At 37.2% G+C, this 27,482-nt stretch overlaps 4 protein-coding genes across 4 annotated transcripts; 3 read left to right on the top strand and 1 right to left on the bottom strand.

The window, feature by feature from the left end:
• Positions 1–134: 134 nt before the first annotated feature.
• On the bottom strand, positions 135–27,365 carry LOC134667438 (uncharacterized). Its single transcript, XM_063524849.1, has 4 exons — positions 26,935–27,365; positions 26,627–26,706; positions 1,060–1,222; positions 135–448 (listed from the first exon to the last, which is right to left on the bottom strand). The coding sequence occupies exons 1-4, from the start codon at positions 27,269–27,271 to the stop codon at positions 288–290; spliced, it is 741 nt and encodes a 246-aa protein (XP_063380919.1). The 5' UTR covers positions 27,272–27,365; the 3' UTR covers positions 135–287.
• LOC134667436 (prostaglandin reductase 1-like) lies at positions 16,268–17,413 on the top strand. The gene has a single exon (XM_063524847.1). The coding sequence runs from the start codon at positions 16,305–16,307 to the stop codon at positions 17,304–17,306; it is 1,002 nt and encodes a 333-aa protein (XP_063380917.1). The 5' UTR covers positions 16,268–16,304; the 3' UTR covers positions 17,307–17,413.
• Positions 22,738–24,081, top strand: LOC134667435 (prostaglandin reductase 1-like). Its single transcript, XM_063524846.1, has one exon. It carries the CDS (start codon positions 23,056–23,058, stop codon positions 24,070–24,072), a length of 1,017 nt encoding a protein of 338 aa, XP_063380916.1. The 5' UTR covers positions 22,738–23,055; the 3' UTR covers positions 24,073–24,081.
• Positions 25,473–26,552, top strand: LOC134667437 (prostaglandin reductase 1-like). The gene has a single exon (XM_063524848.1). The coding sequence runs from the start codon at positions 25,522–25,524 to the stop codon at positions 26,530–26,532; it is 1,011 nt and encodes a 336-aa protein (XP_063380918.1). The 5' UTR covers positions 25,473–25,521; the 3' UTR covers positions 26,533–26,552.
• Positions 27,366–27,482: the final 117 nt, after the last annotated feature.

The following is a 27,482-nucleotide window of genomic DNA, read 5'->3' as shown; positions in this document are numbered from 1 at the left end:
AATGGCCGGCGTTGGCCCATCGTGTAGATGAACCATTACCTACCTAATACCTAAAGGAACAATAGTTTGAAAGCAAATGACTATTACTTTTTGACAAATTTTAATTGCAAAATCATCATTGGTAAGGTAACAAATCGCAGATCAGGGGGCCTGCCCCGAAAACCGAAATTCACAAATTGCGTGGTTCTTTCTCTTTGACTCCAATGAAGGCGTAATTAGAGTGACAGAGTCAGATGCCCGCAATTTGGGAACTTCGATTTTCCCGGTTATAGCCCAGACATTTGAAGCTAGTAAAGGAAGTTGCGCATCTCGACGCTGGGCACGTCGTCCTCTTCGCTGCTCCAGAGCGTCTCGACTTGAACGCGCCCCTGGTCGCTCGACAACGCGCGCCGCAGCCATCGCGCGCGCAGCGCTCGAATGATTTCCAAGCAAATACGCGCTTGCAACACTGCGAAAGACAACATACGAAAATGAATCTAATGGGACAAGACCTCTAGAATAGTAAAACGTACCTACATAATTTTTAGACCGCAGCTTGCCTTCTAGGGGACTGGCCAATATGTCAATCGTTGATAGAAAACGCCAAACAAACTTAATGTATAGAAATCAGGTCCATATTATACTACTCTTTGCTAGGCCCCGATCTTTATAGTGGTGTTCCAAGGCTTCAATACACCCGATGTTGCCAAGCTGAAATTAGGCATTTGTAGGGTTCCGTACCTCAAAAGGAAAAAACGGAACCCTTGTAGGATCACTCGTGCGTCTGTCTATCCGACCATTCCCCCCCCCCCTTTTTCTTTGAAACTACTGGGTCTAAAATTTTGAAAAAATACACAAAATAGTACATTACCTATAGATGCCAGGAAAAGGAAATTTCTTACAGAACGGAAGGACAAGAGCTGCCGGGCTAGCACATGATTGGCGCATCAGTATCTCGTGGCGAGATAGACTACCCGTCCCTCTTTTATTAACATAGTAAGAAAAAGACGGGTAGTCTATCTCGTCGCGAGACTGTCGCGCCAATCATGTGCTAGGCCTGCAGGGAAGTTAGACACTTACAGAACAGAAAGGAGAAGCCAGCCAGGAACATTGGGTTGACATGGCTGTCGACGGTCGACATGGTGTAGACGAGGGCCGCCACGGTCGGGAGCTGGCGCAGGATCATTCCTCGCACTGTCACTCCCAGCCACGGCAGGAACATGTATTCGGCGAGCGATGCCTTCTGGAAGCGACCATTAAAGATCATTGTAGATCGGCTGTTTAGCGATAAGTCCGCCTGTTGTTACCTACATATTTGTATCTGTTCATACTTTTGTAGTGTGCAATAAAGCATTTTATTATTATTTATTTTTTTGTTTGTCCTTTCCACATCTCGGGACTACGGGATCCGGGACTTTTGGGAGGCGTACGTGGGGCCGAAGCCAGCGCAGAGGCCCTTTAACACAGTTTAATCTAAAAGCAAGGGATTATTATTTGTTAAAATTTAAGTCATTATCTTAACTGTGGCTGTGCACGCAAAAGGGCGTTAAGTTGTGCCAAGGGCCCAACGTTTTCTGTTCTCTTTCACGACGCAGCAACTAGTATCATTTCTCTCTCTCCTCGCTCTTTTAAAATGCCGTTTGTCAAAAAAGGACAACCATACTGTTGACAAGGTGGACTTCAAATCAAGTGTTGCCTTTCTTGATGCGCCCAAGCTGTGTATGTGTGCGTAAAAGCGTATACGTGTGCTCTTTTAGGGATGTGAAAAGTCGATTTTAATCATGTCATATATCGATAAACGCTACACAGCGGAACGAAATAGCGATTAATTGAAGCTTCAATATCTTCGTTAAACATAAACATAATTGAAATGCTAATGGATAATGAATATATTATAATATAATAATATAATTCAATTATTGCGGAACACCTATTTTAAGAGGTATTTATGTATTTTAATTAAATATCTGAACTTTCCCTTGGTTCCCTGCTGGGGCGTGACTATAAAATTGTGATCTGATAACCACAATAAAGAATAAAAGCGTTTTTGGTCATTTTAGGTATCGTTAAGCCTTTGAAGTAAAATTAAAATTGCAAGAAATGTCGATAGTTTATCGATATGACTTTATCGACATGGCTACAGCAACGTGGGCCACATTGTTAATCTTACACTAAACAAAAGTGGCAACAGTGACAGCTCGCTGAGACACCGTCTTTATATATTATATAAGTCATAAGTCTTTATATATTACTTATATCGTATAAGTCTATGAGTTGTGCCAACCCAATAAATGCTCTGAGCGGAACAGAGCCCAGAATCCCCGAAAGGATCAGTTTCGCCTCACTGCCTCATGCACTATCGGCGATAATCGTTGACAATATCATCGTTCAAGCATCCACATGTTCGCCTGTTCAACACAACCCGGCGATTCCCTCTGAGGGCCTACCGCGAACCACGTTCGACGTGTTGCCACTCTGTCGCACTTGTAAATTCGTACGTAAGTGTGAGGCAACACGTCGAACGTGGTTCGCGGTAAGCCCTCTGTAGCTCAATAGTGGGACCGGATTTTTGCACTATAAGTTTTGATAATTCTAAAGTTGAAAAAGTGATACTTATCTGATATGGGACATATTTTTAAGCATATTTGCAATATATGATGAAAAGTTAGAACGAGCGTTAGATATAAATTAGGTATTTATATATTTTTAGTAATGATTTTTTAATATTGAATTAAAGTGCAATGTTTAAGTTCCATTGTTTATAATATGTATGACGCTTTATAATGTAAAATTATTAGAATTTTTTTTAACGTGCTTCTTTATCAAACTACAATTAGCTTATTATTTTGTCGATATTGAATTAAAGTTTAATAAATCCACAACAACATATCTCATTTTTTAAGTTAATAGGCAAGCTAAAAAGCTAGAAGAATAAGATATATGCTCTAGAATTAATATGCGTTTTTTGTCCTATAAGATCTAATATTGAATTAGAGTCTGTAAAAATAAGTCTTTTACTATAAAATAATATACGCAGCCATATTATGGAAAGTAAGAAATTTCTGCGTGTAGCTTGCATTGTAATAGTAAAATCTAGTTAAAAAGGCGCGAAATTCATACATACGCCGCGCTGGTCCGTCAGTCGCCGGCGCGGCGCTCGAGAGCCTATCATAGCCTACCTATACTTCGCCCCTCGCCCCACCTCCCGCTCAGTAACACTGTCTGTCTTTTCTTATCATTCATTTGTTTGTTTACCGTGCACATGTATAAATTAGATGCGGACATTACGTGAAATTAAAATATCTTATTACGTAAAAATACCTACAGCTGGTCAATCAGATCTTGGCAGTAGAAAGAGGCGGCAAATTTGAAAAATGTAGGCGCGAAGGGATATCGTCCCATAGAAAATTTGTGTTTCGCGCCTTTTTTTAGTGACAAGATTTGCTTGACCAGCTATATTTCATTATCTTGACTAATATTGTAATAAAAATGTACAAGATATTCACAACTATTTTTTACTATACATAGTTTGTAAAAAGAACGTCTCATTTCAAACATAGACAGAGAGAATCATCATACTATCTTTGACTTACACTAGTACTAGCACCCAAAAGAAAAGGATGAATATAGTTTTTTGTTTTTATTTACTGACAAATGGTTTGACCAACTATACCTATTTCTGGTTCCTATTGTCATGTCCTGTCCTATTCAAGGTCAATATCATAATATGTATATTATAAACCAACTGCTCAATATTACACGGTATACATCCTGAATATACAATAAGGTAAGTGAGGCCACTTACCTTATTGTATATTCCGTGTGGGCCGTATATGCCTATATACAGCCCACCTTAAATTAAAATGGTTTTTTTTAATAAACAGGATATGAAGTATGAAAAACTCACTCAAATAGGTTTCTCATTTATTTAAGTTTCTTCATTATACCAAAATAGTTATAAAAATATTACGATACTCTTGGAAAATATACCTTAAAAGTCCTATTATGGGCCTTATTGAACACTAGCAGTGTATTAATCCCGCAAAAAATAATCATTTTGACAGTAGGTAATAACAGATTTTATTGTTTTTAACTTAAGAGTTATACATATACAAATAACAATATTTGATACTTCATAACAGGAGGATTTATTTATAATAAGTGAAAATAATTATTTTGGGCCTTAATAACTAAAGATATAAAAATTGTCTAGTTTACGCGAAAATAAATCTTAACATAACCAAACATAAATCTTTATTAGTTATAGTAGTATCATCTTTTAACATCTGGGGGCACGGCAGTGCCCCTGCTAAGACGAGCAAAGCGCAAGGGCACTATCTACCTTTTCTCGAAGCGCTTCGTCGTTTTTTGGAACCCTCATAACTTGGGGTTGGATTATACCAGATAAACAAAGTTCTCGGACTTATTAAGCATATCAATTGCATAGCTCTTATACTTTAGATTTTATTCATATCTAAAAACTTCGATTTCGTCACTGACTCACTCACTTGATGATCATCAATACCGGGTACTTCCTGAAGTCCTCTAAGAAGCTGAAATTTGGTATGTAAGATAGTTTTAGTACACAAACAACAAATAAATTCAAAAAAAATTTATCCCTAAGGGGATGAAGATGGGGTTTAATTTTGTATGGGGAATCAATAATCGCTGAACCGATTTAGTTGAAATTTGGTATGTAGATAGGTATTGTTATGGGGAAGGATATAGAATAGATTTCAACCTCAAAGTTTACCCTTACGGGGTGAAGGCAGATTTTAACTCCAAAGTTTACCCTTACGGGGTGAAGGGTTTATATGGGGAATCAGTAAGAAGTACATTGTGTAACAGATGCCCCCAGATACTTATTTCAGGATTTTTAATAGTAAATCACCCCCAACCCTTTAAATTAGGGCATGGAAGATTGTCATAAGCAACTTACAAAAAGAAGTGAAATCCCACCAAAAACATTTTGATGTAAAATGTTGCCCAAACGAAACCATAAGGCTCGCACTGTCAAAAAGTTATCAGATCTCTTGCCAAGCTTCTAACTCTACAAGCCCTCTAACTTTACTAGCCCTACACCAAAAGTATGTGGCTTGGCCGTTTCATTTCTACAAGAACTACTGTAAGTATAATACAAAAACCGCCCAAATGCGAATCGGACTCGCGTTCCAAGGGTTCCGTACATTACACAATTTTAACAATATATAATTTTTTTAGAGAAAAGTGAGTAAAATGTCTTTAAAAAACCCGTAGGGATCGGAAAACTAGGTACTTAAGTCCGACTCACGCTTGACTGCACATTTCTAATAGGTTTTTCTGGCATCTATAGGAAAAGAGCTAATATGTGTATTTTTTTCATAATTTTAGACCCAGTAGTTTCGGAGATAAGGGGGGGGGGGAATGGTCATTTTTTGCGTATTTTCTTAAATAACTTCTAAACTATTGATTTTAAAATTATGAAAAAATATATCTGAGGTTCTCACAATGAGCCCCTTAATTTGATATATAACAAGATATAGTGTTTTTTTCTTCTATTTATCATTCATCTCAAAAGTGACTCCTTTATTTGTGACGTCCCACGGTCAAAGGTACTTTATGGCGGGTATGGAGTTATGCATACCCCAGTAATCTACAATAAATAAGCTATCGATAATACAAAAGAAGAGATATGATTTTTTGAAAATAATGTTGTGAAATGAGCAACTTTACGATACAGAAGTTTTAAGTTTAGCCGCCTAAAAAACTATGTTCCTGAAGTAAGTTACATAGTTGACTACAAATAATAATACCTTATATATCTGAGATTTAAAAAATGTTGCGACTTGTTCTGTAATGCAAATAGAAACCTTTGATATCGACTGATTTATGTGTATACTAACCAGTCTCTTGAAAATAAAGTTTTATTTCATTTTCACGATTTATTGCAATGAGCTCTCTAGATTTAAATTTTATCTATTAGAAAACGACACTGAGAGACAGTTTAAGCAAAAAACAATACCGATTTAGAGGTGAAAATGTATTTTCTGACTTTTTCATATAAAATCAGATAATTGAATATTTTTACTTTTAATGTAACACACAATCAATTTTTCGGAGCACATAATATGAAAGAAATTCTGTCATTCAAATGAAATAAATCCTAAAACCCCAACTAAATACTATATTTAACCCCTTATGCCACTTTAAACTTACATAACAATAACAGTATTTGCTCCATACATTTACGAAAAGGTACCTTATGGAAATAAATCTAATAATACATAACTACAAAACATCAATAACATTGAAGCTTTTATCTTTTATGAATAGAAAATATTAATTTACATTAAACTGCCACAAATTTAATTGGTTCTTCGTCATAATAATCTTAAAAAAGACCAATAATTTGTATGTAATGAAAAGGTACCTTGTGGTTAAGTTACATGATGAGGCATGATGATGATGGAACAGTTAGGATAAACTAATAATATTTTGGGGTAAAGATATTATAAATCGTCTATTTCTTATCAATAATATATTTTGGTTGCCATTGAAGACAAGCGGCATTGAGGTTCAATGACCTTAGATATTCCATAAGGTAATGCGTCGGGTATTGGCATTTTTCAGCAAACCAATGGCTGATTTATTGCATGCGACCAAACCAAATGAAGATTATTCTAGTTAAGAGGGCGTAGAGGAGGGTAAATTTTCAGATTCTGTCAAATTACCCCATTTCACGCACAAACGCAGCTCACGCACACTACCTCAATTTACTGGGACAGGTCAGTGACCCCTAATGTTTTTTTAAAGGTGCTGTTTCGAGTTTAGTGTTAACTACTGACCTCCTTTGAGGAATTAAAACTGTCAAACTTTCCTTTGTGAGAAGACAGAGAAAAAACACTTTTTATATATAGCTTTCCTTGTTTGTTCATGTCATGTCATAGGTATGTGACGTATTAGGTAATTATTTATTTTCGTTGTTGACTTTTGTATTAAGATAGGTACAAACGGCGACGCTCTTAACTGTCCATCGGTAGACCTTATGCCTTTTGTAATAAGGTTTACGAACTGTCAGTTAACAGTGTGGTGGTGTGCGATGGTAGGTATGCGGTTTGTAGACATAGACCAAATTAAAACTAGGAGTTTTATTATTAAAGATATAAGAAATCGTCTATTTTACCTACTCGAAGTGAACTACTTATATCTAAAATTATCCCTTCATTAGTTATATATAGGTCTTGTAACATATTTTTTACAACTAAACACGCTTATTATATTTTACTTAAAACTTAATTTTTAAAGCTCTATTGATAATAAGGCTTTAAAAACATCTAATAGAATGCAGGTACTACGCTTATACTTTTGTAAGTCAGTAAGTGATGCTTACTTAAAACTTATCGGGAAATCAAAAAACTCATAATTACCTATATTAAAATATTTAAATTTACTATTCCATCTCATACGTTCAATAAGGCCCGGGACCGGGCCTTGTCACCTGCACTGACAGAGGGCCTTTTTAGCCCCACACAATATTAAAGAACTGTGTCCCGGATAGTATGGGTTCTGGGCCATGACCATGACGCGTCCCGAAGTAACTTATACGGGGCGTAATCGTTAAGTGTAGCCAGGCTATAATTTCGTAAATATAACATATATCAGAAAACTTCAAATTGTTATCGAAAGTGCGTTACCCAATGAGTAAAATTACATTAAGGGGTCATCCATTAATTACGTCACACGTTTGGGGGGGGGGGGAGGGGGTCAAGAAAATGTGACATGTTGTGACATGGGGAGGGGGAGTCACAAACACTGTGACGTCACTTTAACTTCATCACTATTCATCAGTAACCGAAAATTAATTTATATTTTTTTATTCGCAGTACATTTAAATAATGAGTTTTTGGAAGTATGTAGGTAATTTTCGTTCCTAATTGGTTTTGTGTTATAAAATTATATATATTTATTTTACCAAAAATAATTTTTTTTTAAATAATGCCGAGTTAGTACTGCCCATTTCGTTGAAAACAAAATTACCTAAAATGTGACGTCACACCAGGTGGGGAGGGAGTTGCATAATGTGACCAAGTGTGACAAGGAGGGGGGGAGGGGTCAAAAAACCTAGAAATTAATGTGACGTAATTAATGGATGATTCCTAATAACTTTTTTAAATAAAAGCAGAAATATCCCAAACATTAACGTCAAACCCTCCCATACATTTAGTACGACGACTCACCCCTCACTGTAATAAAATAATAAAACTACCGTTTATGAAATAATAAATCTATTATTTCATAAACGGTAGTTTTATTATTTTATTACAGTTTATCATCGCAAATAATGAATCTCAAGCAGTTTTATCTCTTACGACACCAACGTTCTTTGAAGGGTGAGTCGTCGTACTAAATGTATGGGAGGGTTTGTGAGTTAATGTCTTAGAGTAGAGTTAATGTCTGGGATATTTCTGTTTTTATTTAAAAAAAGTTATTAATGTAATTTTACTCATTGGGTAACGCACTTTCGATATCAATTTGAAGTTTTCTGATATCTGTTATATTTACGGAATTATAGCCTGGCTACACTTAACGATTACACCCTGTATATCATTAGATAGTTCATAGCCTATATCTATCGAATATATCGTTCTTATGAGCGTATTTGGTGGGCATACCTTATAAGTTTCAGTACAGGAAAAAGTACATATGAGCTGTACTTTTAATTGTTAGTACAATCGGTATCAAATAGATAGTGACGGCCAAAGTGACCAAATATAGCTATAGGATCTAAATGTGAACGAATAGGGTTAGGTGAGGCATATAAGGCCCACCTTTATTTTAACTGAAATAGTTTTATAAATAATCAGGATATTATTACCAATTCAATTCAATATAGATTTCTCATTTGTTCATGTTTCTTCATATACCAAAATAGTTATAATAATATTCCGGCGCTTTTGAAAAATACACGTTTTATAAAAAAACCATACCATGTTGGTTCGGAACCGGGCCTTGTTACTTGCACTGTCAGTGTCAGTGTCTGAGTCATAGTACAAGTTCAAGAATAACAGAGAATATTACCGGGCCTTATTACCTTTTATCATGAATTAATTTCATCTTTAATTTAAATGGTCTAGTAAAATAAGGCCTACATGAGTCATGGAAAAACAAATTGTATTTTATTTAGAAAGTACCTATATGTTGTTCATAATCTTCAGTAAGCTGACCTATAAGTGTCTATCTATTATAATAATTAATGTAGATTGACAGTTTACTTAGCAAATTGTACTTTTACCTTTAGGTTTTATGTCGGAAATATCTCACCCAATTTGTAATTAATGATGTTTACTGATTGTTAATCTTAAATATACCTACTTAATATTATGAAGGGCACTTATATTATTTTAGCGGACCGAACGGATGTATATTATTGTGGACCACTTTTTTATTTAAATAATTAAATTGTAATTCATTTCAAAAAAGGTTATTACAATTAGGGATATAAGTAGATACCTCACCTATCTTATTACAAAGCATTACAAAAATGTCCAAAGGCCAAAGCCACGCTGATAAGACATAAGACCTTACCTATAAACGACCTCATAAATATAAACGTTCACTGAAAAAAACCATAAGCATTTCTCATAATTTTATTTCGTTACTGAGTTATCGTTTTGCACCGAATATCAATGAAATAAAAGCACGTTGTTGTTTGATAGATACATTTATATAAACATCGTCACATGAAACCAATATAGGTACTCGTAAAACAGACCACTGCTGGTATTGGCTTTAAATATCGTTCTTTCAACTGATAATATAGCCACAAAAACTCGCTGAGACTGCAGTTCGAGTCTTGATTTCAATTTCTTGATGATATATCATTGAATTAACTTTCAGAGCTCGTGATAGCTCTTAGAATAGCAACAGAACTAATTGAAACTAAGAATTTTATTGCTGAAATTATGTGAACAACATTGCTCCGTCTTCATAAATAAAATTTTAATAATTTATATTGCTTAGGCTAAAATGTGAAGAATTTTGTTGATAAATTGTTTATCTAGTATATTGACATTATGTCATATATGTTTTTAAAATGACGTAACATGAATACCAGCACAATGAAAATTTATTCCAATAAGAAATAACAAATCTTCAAACTTTTTTCATTTTAAGTGAATTAGGAAGAAGCTAATTACACTGATTTGGTTGTATTCATATATTTTATTAAATAATTTGTTATATTTTTTAAGTATTATGACTTGTGAATAAAAAGATGTCGAAATTTTAATGACTCTAGATCTCCGTGTGACGTTATTTATTTACCCTATTTATTTTGAACACAGTTTTTCACTGGTATCATCATTCGTATACGGATATGAATTTCAAACTGTCAAACTGGGAGATCCTGGTACGCGTCCGCTTTGAACCAAGCCCAGCGGGCATCTGATTGAAAGGAGAATTTGACAGATATGGCGGATGTATGGAAATTTTACGAAAGTTTACGTTTACGATTGAATTTCTCTGTAGCCTTTAAGAGGAAAAATAGGAAAAGCCTGATTCGTTGTAGTCCAGTTATCTGGCTTTCGAAATCACTCGATTTTATAGCATGAGCATCGATTTTTTTATACAAATTTTACTAAACGCTGACACTCGTTCATCTCGTTTTAGGTACAACTTTGCATAAGTGTATTTATTATATTGTAAAATATTTCAGATTTTCAAGGGTGATTCGTTGTAAACACACTCTTTGGGATAATAATGACATTTATTATAATTTTTTTTATCAAGAGATGTGAACGCTAGCGACTAAACGGTGACTGCCTTTTTCGCTGATTTTGCTCGATGCAGTCTTAAGAAAGACTTGACGAGAGTAACTTTAGTATAATAGCAGGCTACTTGGATTTATAATGTCGGTCGATGTACGGTTATAATATTTGCTAGGCGCCCCAACCAGAACTGAAATTATCAAATTAGTTTTGCAGAATGCTAATACAGTTCTCTACCAAACTTCTTTTCCCGTTTTGACTAGTTTTTTTGGAAATTTTCAACCTTTTTTCCATAAGGTACCTTTTTACTAAACTCTGAGACGACGTTACTAGGCTTATAACTAACTTATAACAAAAATAAAAACAGGTAAACAAACGTTACGCATTAAGGTTTGAGATCACACAATAAAAAAAAATTGAGCATTTTTCACTTCTTTACAAAACATTTCATAACTCCGAAACTAGAAACCCTCATAAGGTACCTTTTCCCGTGGAACGTCACATTTGAATTTCTATTATTTACTTTACATGTATGTTCTTGGGTTATAGACTTACATGTGTATACCAAATTTCAACTTATTGGTGCAGTAGTTACGGAGCAAATAGGCTGTGACAGACAGACAGCCAGACACACGAGTGATCCTATAAGGGTTCAGTATTTTTCCTTTTGAGGTACGGAACCCTAAAAATAATGAATTTAATAAATTTTTCACCTTATGCCCATGTGGCGGTAGCGAAACAGCCAAGCCACATATTTTGACTAAGGTGTAGAGTTAGTGAAGTTAGGGCTTGTAGAGTTTGAAGCTTGGCTCGACAAGAGATCTGACAACTTTTTGACAGTGCGAGTCTTATGGTTTCGTCTTAGCAACAATTTACATGAAAATGTGTTTGGTGGGATAATTTTTTACAGTATAAATATTTATTCGTAACAAATAAGTATTATATTAACATAATTTTGACAGTACATCTGGTGCTACATTACGACACCGGTGCTATAATAAGCACATTAAAACACTCCCTTTGGCCGTGTGTTAAAATTTGTCACTCGTTGCAAAATATCTATTTTTCGCACTTCTATCGTAAATACCTACCTATGTATTAACAAAAAAAGTCACTTGTAAATAGTTACTGCCTTTAAAAAGTATAAGTGCCGCAATGTTATTAGACTTTTTTATCTATAAACGTCTTTAGGTCAATAAAGCAAGTGATAAATTATTAGAGTTAGACCAAGAAAAGTCTGCAGCAATTTTGACAGCCCACGCAGTGCAAGTGTTATTTATAAGTCATAATTTTATAGAAGTTTCTTCAAATCGACCTTATTAATAAGAGATTAAAAATATTCAAAATTATCTTAAAATATTTTAATCTAATATTTCATCTCATATGTTCAATAAGGCCCGGGACTGGACCTTTTTACCTGCACTGACAGTGGGCCTTCTTAGCAACAAGTACAAATTCAGAATAATTGGGAATAATAGGGAGCAACTGTTATTTTTGAATGCTGGGCCTTGTTACCCGCCGGGCCTGATATGCCTGCACTTCACCTACCTTATTTGTTTTACAAGGGGAAAAGTTGTTGATTAACCGCTCGTGCTAATATTGATACCCAAACAAGCGAAACATTTTTTTTATTAAATAGGAGGCAAACGAGCAGACGGATCACCTGGTGGTTAGCGATTACCACCGCCCATGGACACCCGCAACACCAGAAGGGTTGCAAGCGCGTTGCTGACCTTTAAGATGGGGGTCTTTTAAGGTTTGAAGGTCGTATCGGACAGTTCATTCCACAGTTTGGCTGTGCGAGGCAGGAAGTACATTCACAAATTCAAACATTCTAAAATTGAAGCACGAGCGTAGCGAGTGGTTCGTAAAATTGAACCTTGAGCGTAGTGAAGGTTTCGAGGGACGAAGGTTAAATAAAATTTTCATCACATCAGCTCGTAAAGGCCCTCTTGATTTTTCGAAACGGATAAGAAAAGTGGCATTTAATTTGATGCAAATTTTGAGTTGTTTCCGTAGGTAAATTGGATCAGTTGGTTGGTAATATTGACTTTAAAATGATAAATATTGAATAACGTTAGTTTGAAATTGATTTTATGATAAAGTAAATATTATCGGAGATGATCGCTCTTAAAAAATATATGTCGCTAGTCATTTATAACCTAAAAGCGCCAAATTACGCAAAATTATATTGAAATGACACCTGTGTATTGAATTTGAAGAATACTTTAACAAGGGTAGTTATCTGTATGACAATGCACCTAAAATAATTTTCAAATGTATCTATTATTTCTATACTTAACACGATAACGAATTCTACGTAAACGAAACCGCGGGCAATCCCTAGTACATATAGAAATAAATAAGGGAAGGTAAGTTTCCATTAGTGTACTGTGTAAAATAACTATTTACCATTGATAATAATTTTATAAACGCTTTGCGTATTTTAAGGTCACCGCGCTAACCGCTAGCCCGCGACCGTCGATCGCTGCCTCCTGCCCCGGCGCACAGCGCGGCGCGCGAAAACGCCGCGCGTTTGAAATATAAGCTCGGAATGCATACTTACGTATCAGTATTTAGTGTCGCCGTGATTTTATATTTCTAATCTTTTGTGTGAGAAGTAAGATCTTTATTATGACCGTGTAATATTAACTCTACAGACTTTAATTCAATATTGGCTATACTGCTTAACCAGAAATCAATATCTAGACAAGCACATTGTCTACATTTCTAACTTTTTACATGTATACTAAGTTGATAGGTAATATCGTAATTTTGCAATATCAGCTACTCTAATTCTGTATTTACATAATAATTCGTGTTTTTACGTTCACCAGAAAGCAGCTGTTCCAGATTTCTAAAAACCGAATATTGTGAATAAATTAAAGTGTTATTGAATATGTTAAAGTTTTTTGTAACTTTAATTTTATATTTACATAGTTATTTAGCAAAAATTTAAATATTTAAATATGGCCGAACGCTCCACCTAAAATTTTCTAACTTTTTACATGAACGTTATTTAACATGCTTACAATAACATATCAAAAAAGAAAAAACTTTAATGTTATCAAAACCCATTTTTGTTCCACCGCTGGTCTACTGATGCATACCCAAAAATCGACAACTCACGGGTCGCAGGCGACGATGACCGCTGGCGGGGACATTATTATCAGTCAGGGTCGCGCAATACCGCGACATTGAAAGATCAAAATATCGTTATCTCTATTTCTGTCGCTTAACGCACTCTAGCGCAACAGAGATGGAGGTACATCTTCGAATTACAACTTCCCCGCATTCGCTTGTTTTGTATTCATTCATTCATGAATCATGATTCAGTATTCAGTATAATCGAGAGCGTAACGTTCAACGGACGCCGAGGACGACCGCTGTTCTATACACCGTACAATAAGGTAAGCAAATAACAAATAGTTAGTTGAGCAAAACGTTTGTAACAAATAATTGGCCTTAATTAACCTTTCTTATGTGTGTGGTGGTAATAAACAGACATTGTAAATTTTATAGCATTTTTGGTGCAGCGGAGTGGTTTTAATGGTATAGATAATTCCAACTGAAATGGTAGGTAAATTAAGGTTAATATTAACGTAATTAACGCTAATTAATCATTAGGGTTGAAATTGTTTATACCAATTCCGTTAACACCACTCCGCTACACCGAAAATGCTACAAAATTTACGATATCTGGTAATATATCGTGGATTCAAAATTCAAACTTCGGTTGTGTTGTATGGAGCAGAAAAAATTGTTCTCGAAAAATGCGATTATAATTATGACCAAAAATTCGGTTAGGATCCTTATCAATCTTATCATACACATACAAGAGGTTAAAACAGTTTTTCATAAAAATAGCTCCAGTTTTATAAGCCATGTTCTTTTCATACACCTTATAAAGCAAGTCCCCCGGCGCGCTGTGTTTGTATGATTCTGTGTTTGTTCGCGATAAACTCAAAAACTACTGAACGGATTTTCATGCGGTTTTCACCTATCAATAGAGTGATACTTGAGAAAGGTTTAAGTGTATAATTTGCTAACCCGTGTGAAGCCGGGGCGGTCGCTAGTTTTTATTATGGCTCAGTAACTCCGTTTACTTCATCAGATTCTTCATATATTATGATTATGATGTTTATGCTAGTATTATAACTACAAAAAAAAATATTAACCAAGGTCAAAAAGCCGGTTTAATGATTTAACATAGGCACGACTATTTTTTTATACTCCCAGCAGCATTAGCTGGCAATAACAAAATTGTCTGTGTACCTAATTATAGGATGAAGTAATGACATTTATTAATGACAGTCATTGTCTTGTCACCCAACACGTTTGTGATAAATGTGTCTGTACGATAACGTGCCTCCATGTATTGTATACCTACTTGTACGTACTCGTATTATTGTTTATCCGCTTAAAACGCAACCGGAGAATCCTCTACTAACCGGGCAAAACTGGCAAAAGTGCTATTTAAGTTCTTATTTAAGTTCGTATAAGTACTTTTAAAGGTACCTAGGTAAATAAATATAAATACCTACTTACCGTAAAGCCATCCAACTATTAGTCTAGTAGTATTATATGGTCCTCATGTTCAATCCTTTTGTTTTTCTGGTTTTTTTTTTTAATCAATGTAAAATAATTAATACTTTACTTGTGTGTCGTTGGCGTAATACGTGTCGCCATTCAATTTTAGATTAAGTCAGGTCCCCACAGAAAACCAGCGCCACGGTCTGCCGCGGCATCATGCTGAGTGGGGATCCTATTTTAGCGTCCTAATCTGTTTTATGTCTGCATACTTTTCTTTTTTTTACATGTACTATGTTGTGACGTTAAAATAAATGTATTTCTTCTTCTTCTTCTTCTTCTATTAGGTGGTTATTAATAAATAATTATATGCCAATGGACAATTTTAGAGGAATGGAAAATAAGGTTTAATTACAAACTGGATTACAGCTCCTAAAGTAATTTCAAAATTAGTAACCTTTTTTTTGCGTTCCTCAAAATTTTTCCATGAGTGTATACAAATATTTTTCTCCGATAAGAGTCACCTCTGAACAAAAATATTAGAGATAATTTTTGACCATATTTGGGAGCTTTTGGACTATAGTTAGGAAGTAGGTACTTTTACAGTATCTGATTTGAAAATTCTTGACAAAATTAAGTTTCTCTTAAGTTCTACTTTTCGTAGTCATGCAATTTTCCCGATTTAAGTATTCCGTGTAGCACAAAAAAATTAACTGCAGGTAACGACTTCTCTATTTAGTGATAATACTTAAAATATCGTCTTGTTTACTCTTATTTGACCTAAGTGTTTATGAACAAGAAATCGTTTAAAAACAAACTTGAGAATTTCATAATATAAACACGCACGAGAAGGATACATCGGCGCGTATCTTTCATTTCGCTGCCGTCTTAGGTACAACAGAGATAATACCTATACATACTAGTAGGTGTATATATAGATACGCAAAAAAAATACATTATTACTATTATTAGGGCCTATACAGACATAGGAGTAATAAACGTAAAAATAGAAGTACCAAACTAACGATTCTTTTTGATTTCAGTTTCACCATGGTAAAGGCGAGAAAATACGTAGTCAAGAGACATTTCCAGGGTGTACCTAAAAAAGATGACTACGAATTGATAGAGTACGAGCTACCACCGCTTAAGGACGGCGATATTCTCGTCAAAGCAGAGTGGATCAGTGTGGATCCGTACCTACGAGCCTACAACTCCCAAATCTTGACCCCTTATGACCAATTCAGCGCCCAAGTAGGCGTAGTCTTGGAATCCAAATCGCCCGACTTCCCCGTCGGTAGCAGAATAGTCTCTCAAAAGGGATGGTGCGATTATAGCATCGTCAATCCTAAAGATAAATTAAAAGTTGAGCTTGGAGTATACAAATTACCAAACTTGGGTGACTTATCTCCGTCCCTAGGAGTGGGAGCGGTAGGCATGCCAGGAGCAACGGCGTATTTTGGCTTTCTGGAAATTTGCAAGCCCAAAGCTGGGGAGACTGTTGTTGTGACCGGCGCTGCCGGTGCTGTAGGCTCGCTGGTCGGACAAATTGCTAAGATAAAGGGCTGCAGAGTCGTAGGTTTCGCCGGATCCGATGAAAAAGTTAAATGGTTGGAAACGGACCTAGGTTTCGATAAAGCTATCAACTACAAGACGGCAAATGTGGTTCAAGCGTTGAAGGACGCGGCACCGAAGGGAGTCGATTGCTATTTTGACAACGTGGGTGGAGAAATAAGCACCCAGATTATGTCCCAGATGAATTTACATGGAAGGGTGTCTGTGTGTGGCAGTATTAGCTCATACAATGAATCGGATTTGCCGAAAGCGACGATCGTGCAACCAGCACTGCTATTCAACCAACTGAAGGTAGAAGGGTTCATAGTATCTAGATGGTTGGATCGCTGGCCTGAGGCGTTCGCTGACATCATTCAATGGATAAAGAGTGGCAAACTGAAGCCAAGAGAGCACATCACTGAAGGTTTCGACAAATTGTTCGACGCGTTCGTAGGCATGCTAGCTGGAGAAAATATCGGCAAAGCTGTGGTCAAAGTGTAGGCTAATCAATAATCATTAAGTTCAGCCCATATATAAAAACCTAAAATTTTATATAATAATCGAGCATTTTCGTAATATTTGTAAAAAATAAAGACTTTTTATGCTAAGTGTTTTAATTTTCCTTTTTTGTATGTTTTATTTTATTTTATTTATTAGGCACACAAAACAGATAACATTTATTACATGGAATAATTCTTTTCAGAGCAGGTTTTTGGTTGGGAATGCCATCCAAAGCATGTATGCACATCATGAAACAAATATTAGAGCGAAAACTACAACTATACTAAGACTACTATACAAACTAACTTAAGGCGCGGTGTGTAGTAAAATGCGCTTTTTTGTAACCATATTTACAGACTTTTACAAGGATTTCATGCATTATTTTCTAGTATGTATAACTTTAGTCCTTGAACTACGTTATTGCTTGTCAGAAACACAACGGCTCTTTATTTTCTCGATAGAATCTTACGTTGAAAACATGCTTAAAGCTGTCTTTTGATCCATATTTTAGAAGTACTACGACGAAAATGGATATGAAACTTACCTCATTCGATAGCTTTTAAGTAAATCTTCGTTATTGCTGGTCTTTTTATCGATACGTTAATCTTTTCATTCATAATCGAACGAGCGAGCGAAGCGAAGCGAAGTTCTTACATTCGACTTGGATCACGCGGCCGGCTAGCGGCACGTCCCGGCATTTCGATGGTTTTAAGTTGAACTGTCAGAAGATAGTTTGATACTCAAGAACTTAAGTAAATTTGTTCTAATTTAAATGAAATTGGGTAAACGTGTAGTTCAGTGCATTATATTTTAGTCATTAATTTTTGAGCAGGCTAGAACAAGAAGTTATTGAGCTAGAAGACCTTAAAATGCTAAAAAGCCATTTGTGAGGGGTCTTGCTATTCTGGTCATTTTAATTGCAAGAAAGTATGGTCGAGTTTGGTATCAAATGAAAGTGCTTGGTTTGTTACACATTTATAATATTGTTTTTTTTAATAAGTATAAGATTTTTTCAAAAATGATGACAATTTTGGAATCCAAGATGGCGGCCATGCACTATGTCATAAAAGTCATCATGGATGTCGTTTTATAGGTTTTTGGGGGCGCAGATTTCGAAAATGATGACCATTTTGGATTCCAAAATGGCGGCCATGCACTATGTCATAAAAGTCGTCATGGGTGTCGTTTTATAGGTTTTAGGGGGCGCAGATTTCGAAAATGATGACCATTTTGGATTCCAAAATGGCGGCCATGCACTATATCATAAAAGTCGTCATGGGTGTCGTTTTATAGGTTTTGGGGCGGGCTGAATGAACGCGACAAGCGATCGACAGCCCGCCTGCTTCCGGCCGGGCGTGCCTACACTACATCTAGGTTTTGGGGGGCGCAGATTTCGAAAATTATGACCATTGTGGGTTCAAAAATGGCGGCCATGCACTATGTCATAAAAGTCGTCATGGGTGTCGTTTTATAGGTTTTTGGGGGCGCAGATTTCGAAAATGATGACCATTTTGGATTCCAAAATGGCGGCCATGCACTATGTCATAAAAGTCGTCATTGGTGTCGTTTTATAGGTTTTAGGGGGTGCAGATTTCGAAAATGATGACCATTTTGGATTTTAAAATGGCGGCCATGCACTATGTCATAAAAATCGTCATGGGTGTCGTTTTATAGGTTTTAGGGGGCGCAGATGTCGAAAATGATGACCATTTTGTATTCCAAAATGGCGGCCATGCACTTTGTCATAAAAGTCGTGATGGATGTCGTTTTATAGGTTTTAGGGGGCGCAGATTTCGAAAATGCTGACCATTTTGGAATCCAAAATAGCGGCCATGCAGTATGTCTTAAAAGTCGTCATGGATGTCGTTTTATTGGTTATGGTCATCATTTTCGAAATCTGCACACCGGTTACAATTAAGGTATCCTAGTAAGTCAACAACATTAATATCTACTATCGAAATGTACATTTGATAGTAGTAGTACGAAATGTAATCTGAAAGGAATCAAGTAATATATTCCTGTAATGAGGAATCGACATTGATTCCAATTACTAGTAATTGTAATATTTGAAAAATTTATTCCTGATTCCTCAAATGGAATTGTACGAGTAGGTACTTAGTAATTCGGTATTGTTAGATTACAAAGTAATCTGGTAATCGGTAATCAGATTACAAAGTAATTTCAAGTAATCGTGTAATCAGGAATCAATTACGAATGCCCATCTCGGACTAAGTAGCACTGCATTCAATTGATCTTTTTGGCGAACCGCGAGTTCACAGTTCGGGGCGAACTACTAGTTTTATGAATTCAACTTTTGCCTACTAAATTACACCCTACGCGGCAATACCTTGCGCCCATTCCCCGCGCCAGTACGCCCGTGGCCACTGCCAGCGTCGGATCTATGCTAGTTTAGTGGACGTTTCATAAAATGGATAACCACTGTATAAATATGCAAATATGTTATACACACAATGTTTTTCAACAAAAGCAGCAAGAAAAGCAAAATAATTCTTAATTACTGTGACATTTCAGACATTCGCCCGTCATATTGTCATTTTAAAACAACTTGGGAAGCAAAGGCACACACCCATCTAACCAATCCGGAATTCAGTCACGATTGATAAATTGCGTAAACATATTTTATTAAAGGCTATTAAATTAATCAAATTGAATCATTTTTAAACATATGTGTACGGGATTCAAATACCTATGTGGGAGTGTTTAGTCACTTTAGTGTATGGTGGTAACCATTTCACCGCTTTTAGTTTCCGAGTTACCTACATGCGTTTTAAGGGAAGTGGTCGAAAAATGCCTAAAATGGTTTTGTGTTTAATATTAGGTAAGGTAGAAGTACTAGTGCTCGAAGCTGCACTAGTATTCGACATGGGTATAGTGTGTAGCTTTCAAATAGAGCTCGACGGCTAATCCTATTGTCTATTGATAAGTAAAACCGCTCGTGCTACGTGCCACAACCACCTGCATAAAAAATACGTACTTCGGTTACTGAGTGCCGGCGAGTCGAACGCTACAGAACCAGTCTAAAATGTGTCATCGAGATGCGTAACAAAGACGCGTTATCGGAGAGCGCACCTACTTACACTGGTTTTTGAACGTTGGCCTAGCCCGGGCTCAGCAGGTGCCAAATAAAATACATAATTAAGGCCCTTTTTTGCAGGTAAGTAGCACGTGCGGTTTTACTTGACAATAGACAATAGGATTAGCCGTTGAGCTCTATTTGAAAGCTACACACTATACTTTATGTCAAAGTAATATAGATTAAATTTTAACGGCGACGATCTCGATCACTTTGACATAAAGTGCCCGTGTCGAATACTAGTGCAGCGTTGAGCACTAGTACTTCTACCTTATTTCCGCCAAGTCCGTACCGTGCTATTTGGACATTTATTCCAAAAAATGCTGTTTTTATATACCACACTGGTGGCAAGCTAGCAAACGACCCGCATTCACCATAGCCTATGGACGCCTGCAGCTACGGGGATGTGACACATCATGCCAAATGTTGATTGATTTTATATAAAATAAAAGTCCTAATATATAAAATAAGCTTTCATAAGTAATAGTTATTGATTTTTAAAAAGCGCTTTTCAATTAAAAGACATGTCAAGAGCGCTTACCTTCTTTCAAGTACTTTCTAATGCTAAAAAAAACGAACTACAGTATTCTTCCTTATTTTCAATACCTACTTGCCCGAAATTGACTTCTAGAATTAGACCAAGTCTGCGACGATTTGGATTGCACACGCAGTGCAAGTGTTAATCATAATTTCATAAAGGTTTGTCGTTCAAAATAGCACTTGCACTGCGTGTGCAATCAAAATCGTTGCAGAATTTTCTTGGTCTACTAACTCTATTATATTTTTAAGGTAAGTACTAATTTCTGTCTCATAATAAGGGTATAATTTGATTAGGTTCTTAGTTTGTCGGGGTATACTCTCATATTGTATATAATTTCATTAAGTACTCATTAAAATACGAATTTGCCAATAAACCTTATTCGATATTAATTGCCGGAAAAAATCCCGGAACTGACAAATCAGAATATTCAGAATACCGATGGCGCCAGAATAAGGATGTAGACGTGCTGCGCGGGAATGGTGCGGCGGGGCGCGCGGGGCGCCCGCCCGCCTGTTCTACCACTCGTCTGCTTCACCCCCTCGGAAACGTAAAACTCAAGTATAAGAGCGCCTTAATTACACAAAAATACAATTTTAGGCACAAAACATTGAGGGAATTAAAGACATTAATGAAACTTAATGTAATGGTGATCGATGGCAAAGAACTTCCATAACCTGTTTCCGAAAGATTGCAAATCTCGAGTTGAATATATGGCTATGTTTAGATACCAGGTCGTTGTATAGACGGCACATTCTTACAATAGGGTTGTAAAATGGAGTATTATTTTTATACACTTGTAGAGCAAAAGTCTTTGGGGCACGGGACCTGAACCGGGGGGTATTAAATGTAACTAGGGACAGAATATTGGGACTTGGGAGATACAATTTTGGAGTGGAGAACTTTGTGGAGAAATAGCATGTCATGAAGAAGACGACGAGTATGTCATTCGTGGACGGCGTTTGTCCCAGGTAGTCCCAACATGATGTTTTATTTGCACGTATTGGAAAACCATTCCTATTAAGCATGCTAAAATAGCCTAAAATAACTAATTTTTTTAATCCAGTAAATCCTCCTTGCTCTTCCTCATTATTGAAGGTCGCGACCACATGAGGTCGTTGTTCATGTTTATGTAGGTACTTACTAAAGATAAAGATAATTTATTTGTCAAACATGAGTAAAGTAATATAGAGAAAAGGCTCTCCATCCATCCCGCACGATTTTCTGCTAGCCTAATAATGACGCCTGTATACATAGGAACACCCCTTACAAGCCTCTTTACTATATCGACCCTTTGGGTGGATAATCCACTTCTACCCCGTCCTCCATTCATCATGCCAACCACAATGCGCTGCGAAGGTAAAATACCTTAAGCTAATAAATATATTAAAGACTTCAGAAAGTAAAAATAGGAACGAATGGGTATTGTTCACTTCATAGCTAGGTAGCAGGTTATGCACACAATCACATGAAATATTGTAATCAGATCAGATGCGGTCGTTTTTGTCGATTGAGTTTTTCGAATAGTTATTTTCAAAATGACCTATCTATAGTAGCTAACACACTATCGCACCGCACCAAGGTCATTGAGGGAAGCACCCATAAGTAAGAGGAAGAAAGCGATATCTCTTTCTCCCTCTTACTTATGGGTACGTCCCTAAATGACCTTGGTGCGGTGCGATAGTGTGTTAGCTACTTAATGGTGGTTTGTGAGGTTTATACTGGGTTCAGTGTAGTAGGGTGTAGTTCAGAGCCATTAAGCCTCCTCCACACTCGCCCGCGAATCACGCGCATAGTCTGGAGGGGGCTTTACTCATATTAGCGAACATTCAAAAACCCACTAACCTTCTAGAAATCCTATTAGGGGTTCTTCAAGAAACTATGTCGCTGATAGTACGCTATTACAGATAAGAAAATGCAAGTCTGGGCCAACCCAAAACTTGATAGAGAATGAGTAAGCAAAATCTCAATGATTAATTGATTAGATAAGTACGAGTACTCATACTTACCTACCTAGCTAATGTAGATTATTGTGGATTAGACAAATCGTATTTATATCTGAGTTTCAGTTATACCACTTCAGTTTGGATAACGCCACTGAACGGCAACGGTCTAAAATGGTGAAGCAAAGGAAATATGTCGTGAAGAAACATTTCCAGGGAGTTCCCAAGCGCGATGACTTCGAAATCGTGGAAACCGAACTACCCCCAATCAAGAATGGGGAGATCCTCATCAAAACCGAATGGATCAGTGTGGATCCCTACCAGCGCGCCTACAACTCCCGCTACCCCGTACCCTACGACCAATTCGGATACCAAGTTAGTTTAGTATTGGAATCCAAAGACCCCAGATATCCAGAAGGCTCCAGAGTAGTCTGTCACCAAGGCTGGTGCGACCACAGCGTCGTTAACACAAGCGAAGGTAACTCAGGCGAAGCACACTCAAGCGCTGTCTATAAGCTTCCCGATTTAAAGGGCCTGTCCAATTCTCTGGGGATCGGAGCCATTGGCATGCCGGGAGCGACTGCGTACTTCGGGTTTTTGGAATTATGTCAGCCGAAGGCAGGCGAGACGGTGGTGGTAACAGGCGCTGCCGGGGCAGTGGGGTCCATCGTTGGACAAATCGCCAAGATGAAAGGCTGTACAGTCATCGGCTTCGCTGGCTCCGACGACAAGGTGGAATGGCTCGAAAAGGAGTTGGGTTTTGATAAAGCTTTCAATTATAAATCTATAGACGTCTTGAAGGCTCTGAAGGAAGCTGCGCCTAAAGGAGTAGACTGCTATTTTGATAACGTTGGAGGTGAAATAAGTAGCCAGATCATTTCTCAAATGAACCTCTTTGGAAGAGTTGCCGTCTGCGGAAGTATAAGTGCATACAACGAAGATCTACGAAATACACCAAAGGCCTCTATAATTCAGCCAAGCGTAGTGTCAAAACAGTTGAAGATAGAAGGTTTCATCGTTGGGCGATGGCTTTCGCGTTGGCCCGAGGCGTTCGCGGACCTGATAAAGTGGGCAAGATCTGGTCAACTGAAGACCAGAGAGCACGTCACCGAGGGCTTCGACAAGATCTACGATGCCTTTGTAGGAATGCTAGCCGGTGAGAATTCTGGTAAAGCTGTAGTTAAAGTTTAATTGTAAAATCCTAATTTTTTACAGGGTGGGTATTTCGACCTACTATATAGTTATAGGTTATTTAATAGTTAAGTTTATTGATAAATTATGTAATAGCTGTATTTTGTATTGTGTCTAAATAAATATTGCAGTATTGTAAATTATAATAGATATTACACTTGGTTGTTTCCTTTGTCCACCACAGAAAGGTAGAATTTACTTAGGTACCATCTGGGTAGATTTCTAACTAACCTTCTTTGCCTACTATATCGACCCAACAGGTTGGTGGATATCCCACCAATCGTCCATCCACCTAAACAACAAATATGAATCAATATAAATGTACAAAAGTCTTGAGGGAGTACCTGAAAATGGGAACAACTATCGGCTCGATTCGGGAAATGAATTAGAAATTCACTAGATATGAAATAGCTAAGATATGTGACGTTCCACTGACAAAAGGTACCCTATGGCGGCCGGCGTTTACGTCGCATAGCGCCGCAATAATTTTGGAGCGGCGTTAATAATAGCGTAAGCGCCAGCCGCCATAAGGTACCTTTTTTCGTGGGACGTCACATATCTCTACTATATCGTATCTAATACATTTCTCGAATCGCGCCGTAAGTCCAAAGAGTTTGAATAAGCAACAACACTACACTATTTAATTAGGCAGTAGTTAACCTAGGTAGTAGTCAAAAACTCTTGTAAAATTTTTCGATAAGGGTGCAAAACATTTTGTCGATCCACTATTTACGAAAAAAATTCAAACGGAGCTCTGGGAGTCGTGAGATTTACAGCTCGTAGAGTAGGTAGTCGTTCATCCCAAGATTTGCAATCCTTTGGAGTGTCGGGATTACTTGAAGTTTCTGAAGGCTCGTACGAGACGAATCTCTCGAAGTATGGCAAGACTCATTACTAGGTTAGTCGATTTGTCCTGCAGAGAGGCGTCAGTTCATTCCACAGCATTATGCACACCTTGACTTCTTACAGTCTGTGCAGGCTCTACCTATATTTCGTGCTCGGGATTTTCTTCAAGAAAATATGTCGCCGATAGTGAGCTATTTACCTACAAATAATTATACTGAGTGAACCAACTTAAAACTTGTTGGACTTTGAAACCAATTAATGCTACAAACAGCAGTTACCTACATGATAAGATACGTAGAGTTTTATTTAGTAATTCAGTATTTATTTCTTGCAAATATTGTATTTATTGAATTTTATGCGCTTTTATACCTTAAATTCAATTCTAAAGTTTATAACTTTTATAACACATGATTTTGAGAAATATTGGATTAAATAAGTGGCACATTTAAATAAATTATTTGACAAAAACTATGAAGAGGCAGATTCAATTTTGATGATTAGATAAAAACCTAATCTAATGTAGATAAACGTATCATATTTATATCTGAGTGCAAGTTATATCACGACAGTTTGGATAACGCGAGTGAACGGCAAAGGTTCAAAATGGTCAAGCAAAGGAAATATGTCGTGAAGAAACATTTCCAGGGAGTTCCCAAGCGGGATGACTTCGAAATCGTGGAAACCGAACTACCCCCAATCAAGAATGGGGAGATTCTCATCAAAACCGAATGGATCAGTGTGGATCCCTACCAGCGCGCCTACAACGCCCGCTACCCCGTACCCTACGACCAATTCGGATACCAAGTTAGTTTAGTATTGGAATCCAAAGACCCCAGATATCCAGAAGGCTCTAGAGTCGTCTGTCACCAAGGCTGGTGCGACCACAGCGTCGTTAACACAAGCGAAGGTGGCGCCACTTTAGGATTAAGCGCTGTTTACAAGCTTCCCGATTTAAAGGGCCTGTCCAATTCTTTGGGGATTGGAGCCATTGGCATGCCGGGAGCAACTGCGTACTTCGGATTTCTGGAATTATGTCAGCCGAAGGCAGGCGAGACGGTGGTGGTAACTGGCGCTGCCGGGGCAGTGGGGTCCATCGTTGGACAAATCGCCAAGATCAAAGGCTGTACAGTCATCGGCTTCGCTGGCTCCGATGACAAGGTGGAATGGCTCGAAAACGAGTTGGGTTTTGATAAAGCTTTCAATTATAAAACTGTGGACGTCCTGAAAGCTCTGAAGGAAGCTGCGCCTAAAGGAGTAGACTGCTATTTTGATAACGTTGGAGGTGAAATAAGTAGCCAGATAATTTCTCAAATGAACCTCTTTGGAAGAGTTGCCGTCTGCGGAAGTATAAGTGCTTACAACGATATGCTGAATATGCCGAAAGCCTCTATAATCCAGCCGAGTATAGTGATGAAACAGTTGAAAATCGAAGGTTTCATTGTTTCGCGATGGCTTTCGCGTTGGCCCGAGGCGTTCGCGGACCTGACAAAGTGGGCGAAGTCTGGTCAACTGAAGACCAGAGAGCACGTTACCGAGGGCTTCGACAAGATCTATGACGCATTTGTAGGAATGTTGGCCGGTGAGAATACTGGTAAAGCTGTCGTTAAAGTCTAATTATAAAAAATATAAGATATATAATAATAATCATGGCTGGTTACACTTCATGGTTGTTTTCTTTATCCATCAAAGAAAGGTAGAATTTACTTACCACATTTGAAGAATTCCAGATAAGTAAACAGCTGATGAGCAATGCAGCGCAGTCAGATGCTTCAATACACCACATAACACCTGAAAGCACAGTAGGTTTATAACCATAAAAGAATCAGTACCTATGTGTGAGCGAACCATATCACTCTTTACGCTATTAGCTAAGAATAAACTTGGGCTGTTGCAGTAAGCCTTGCTAGTGTTTCGTTTCGCATGATAGGTGTCAAGATCATTTCGAGGACCTCGCTCGTTTAGCAACTTCAGCTGATAACTGTACCTAAATGTTTCTGATAATAAACGTATACTCACGAGACGTATCGATGTCATCGATATAAAGGTTATTTTCTTTGCTCATCAGCATGAAATGCAAATCGTAGCTGAGCGGGGTTTCGTCAAACTTCACTACTTCGAGCTTAACATTGGCAATGAGTCCAAGCAAAAGACAGACGCAAGCTAAGAAAGCGGGTGATAGGGTGGGTCTTGCGCCGCTGATAGGCTGGAGTTTCGCGCCTCGAAGCGATCTGTTGTATAGGTAGTTAACGCCGATGTCCAAATAGTCTATGAAGCATCCGATGACAGGCACTTTCGAGTTTGAGAAAGTCATGTGCTTAGATTGCAATGCATCTGTACTCTCTATATTGGCCATAATAATCAATTTCACGTATAGGTATTTCAAATAATTTACAATAATTTTCAGAATCTTTTTAATTTAGAAACTTGACAGCAACTTCACGTGAGATTTTTTTCATCATGACTTGATCATGACATTAGCAAAAAATAGTCTATGGGGATAATGTTATATTTATGGAGTGTAGAAGTAATATTGTTTTTGGACAACAGATTCTCCTCAGAGTTTC

This window comes from Cydia fagiglandana, chromosome 9 (genome assembly GCF_963556715.1).
Source record: "Cydia fagiglandana chromosome 9, ilCydFagi1.1, whole genome shotgun sequence".
NCBI classification, from domain to species: Eukaryota; Metazoa; Arthropoda; class Insecta; order Lepidoptera; family Tortricidae; genus Cydia; species Cydia fagiglandana.
The sequence above is the reverse complement of the archived record's forward strand: the minus strand, read 5'-3'. Positions and strand labels throughout refer to the sequence as shown.

Excerpts from the sequence above, each read along its gene's own strand:
- LOC134667436 (XM_063524847.1), top strand. The coding sequence starts at position 16,305 with ATGGTAAAGGCGAGAAAATACGTAGTCAAGAGACATTTCCAGGGTGTA.
- LOC134667435 (XM_063524846.1), top strand. The coding sequence starts at position 23,056 with ATGGTGAAGCAAAGGAAATATGTCGTGAAGAAACATTTCCAGGGAGTT.
- LOC134667437 (XM_063524848.1), top strand. The coding sequence starts at position 25,522 with ATGGTCAAGCAAAGGAAATATGTCGTGAAGAAACATTTCCAGGGAGTT.
- LOC134667438 (XM_063524849.1), bottom strand. The coding sequence starts at position 27,271 with ATGGCCAATATAGAGAGTACAGATGCATTGCAATCTAAGCACATGACT. Across the intron at positions 26,707-26,934 it reads CGATGACATCGATACGTCTC|GTGTTATGTGGTGTATTGAA; the intron begins GTGAGTATACGT and ends CTGTGCTTTCAG. Across the intron at positions 449-1,059 it reads TGGCTTCTCCTTTCTGTTCT|TGTTGCAAGCGCGTATTTGC; the intron begins GTAAGTGTCTAA and ends TGTCTTTCGCAG.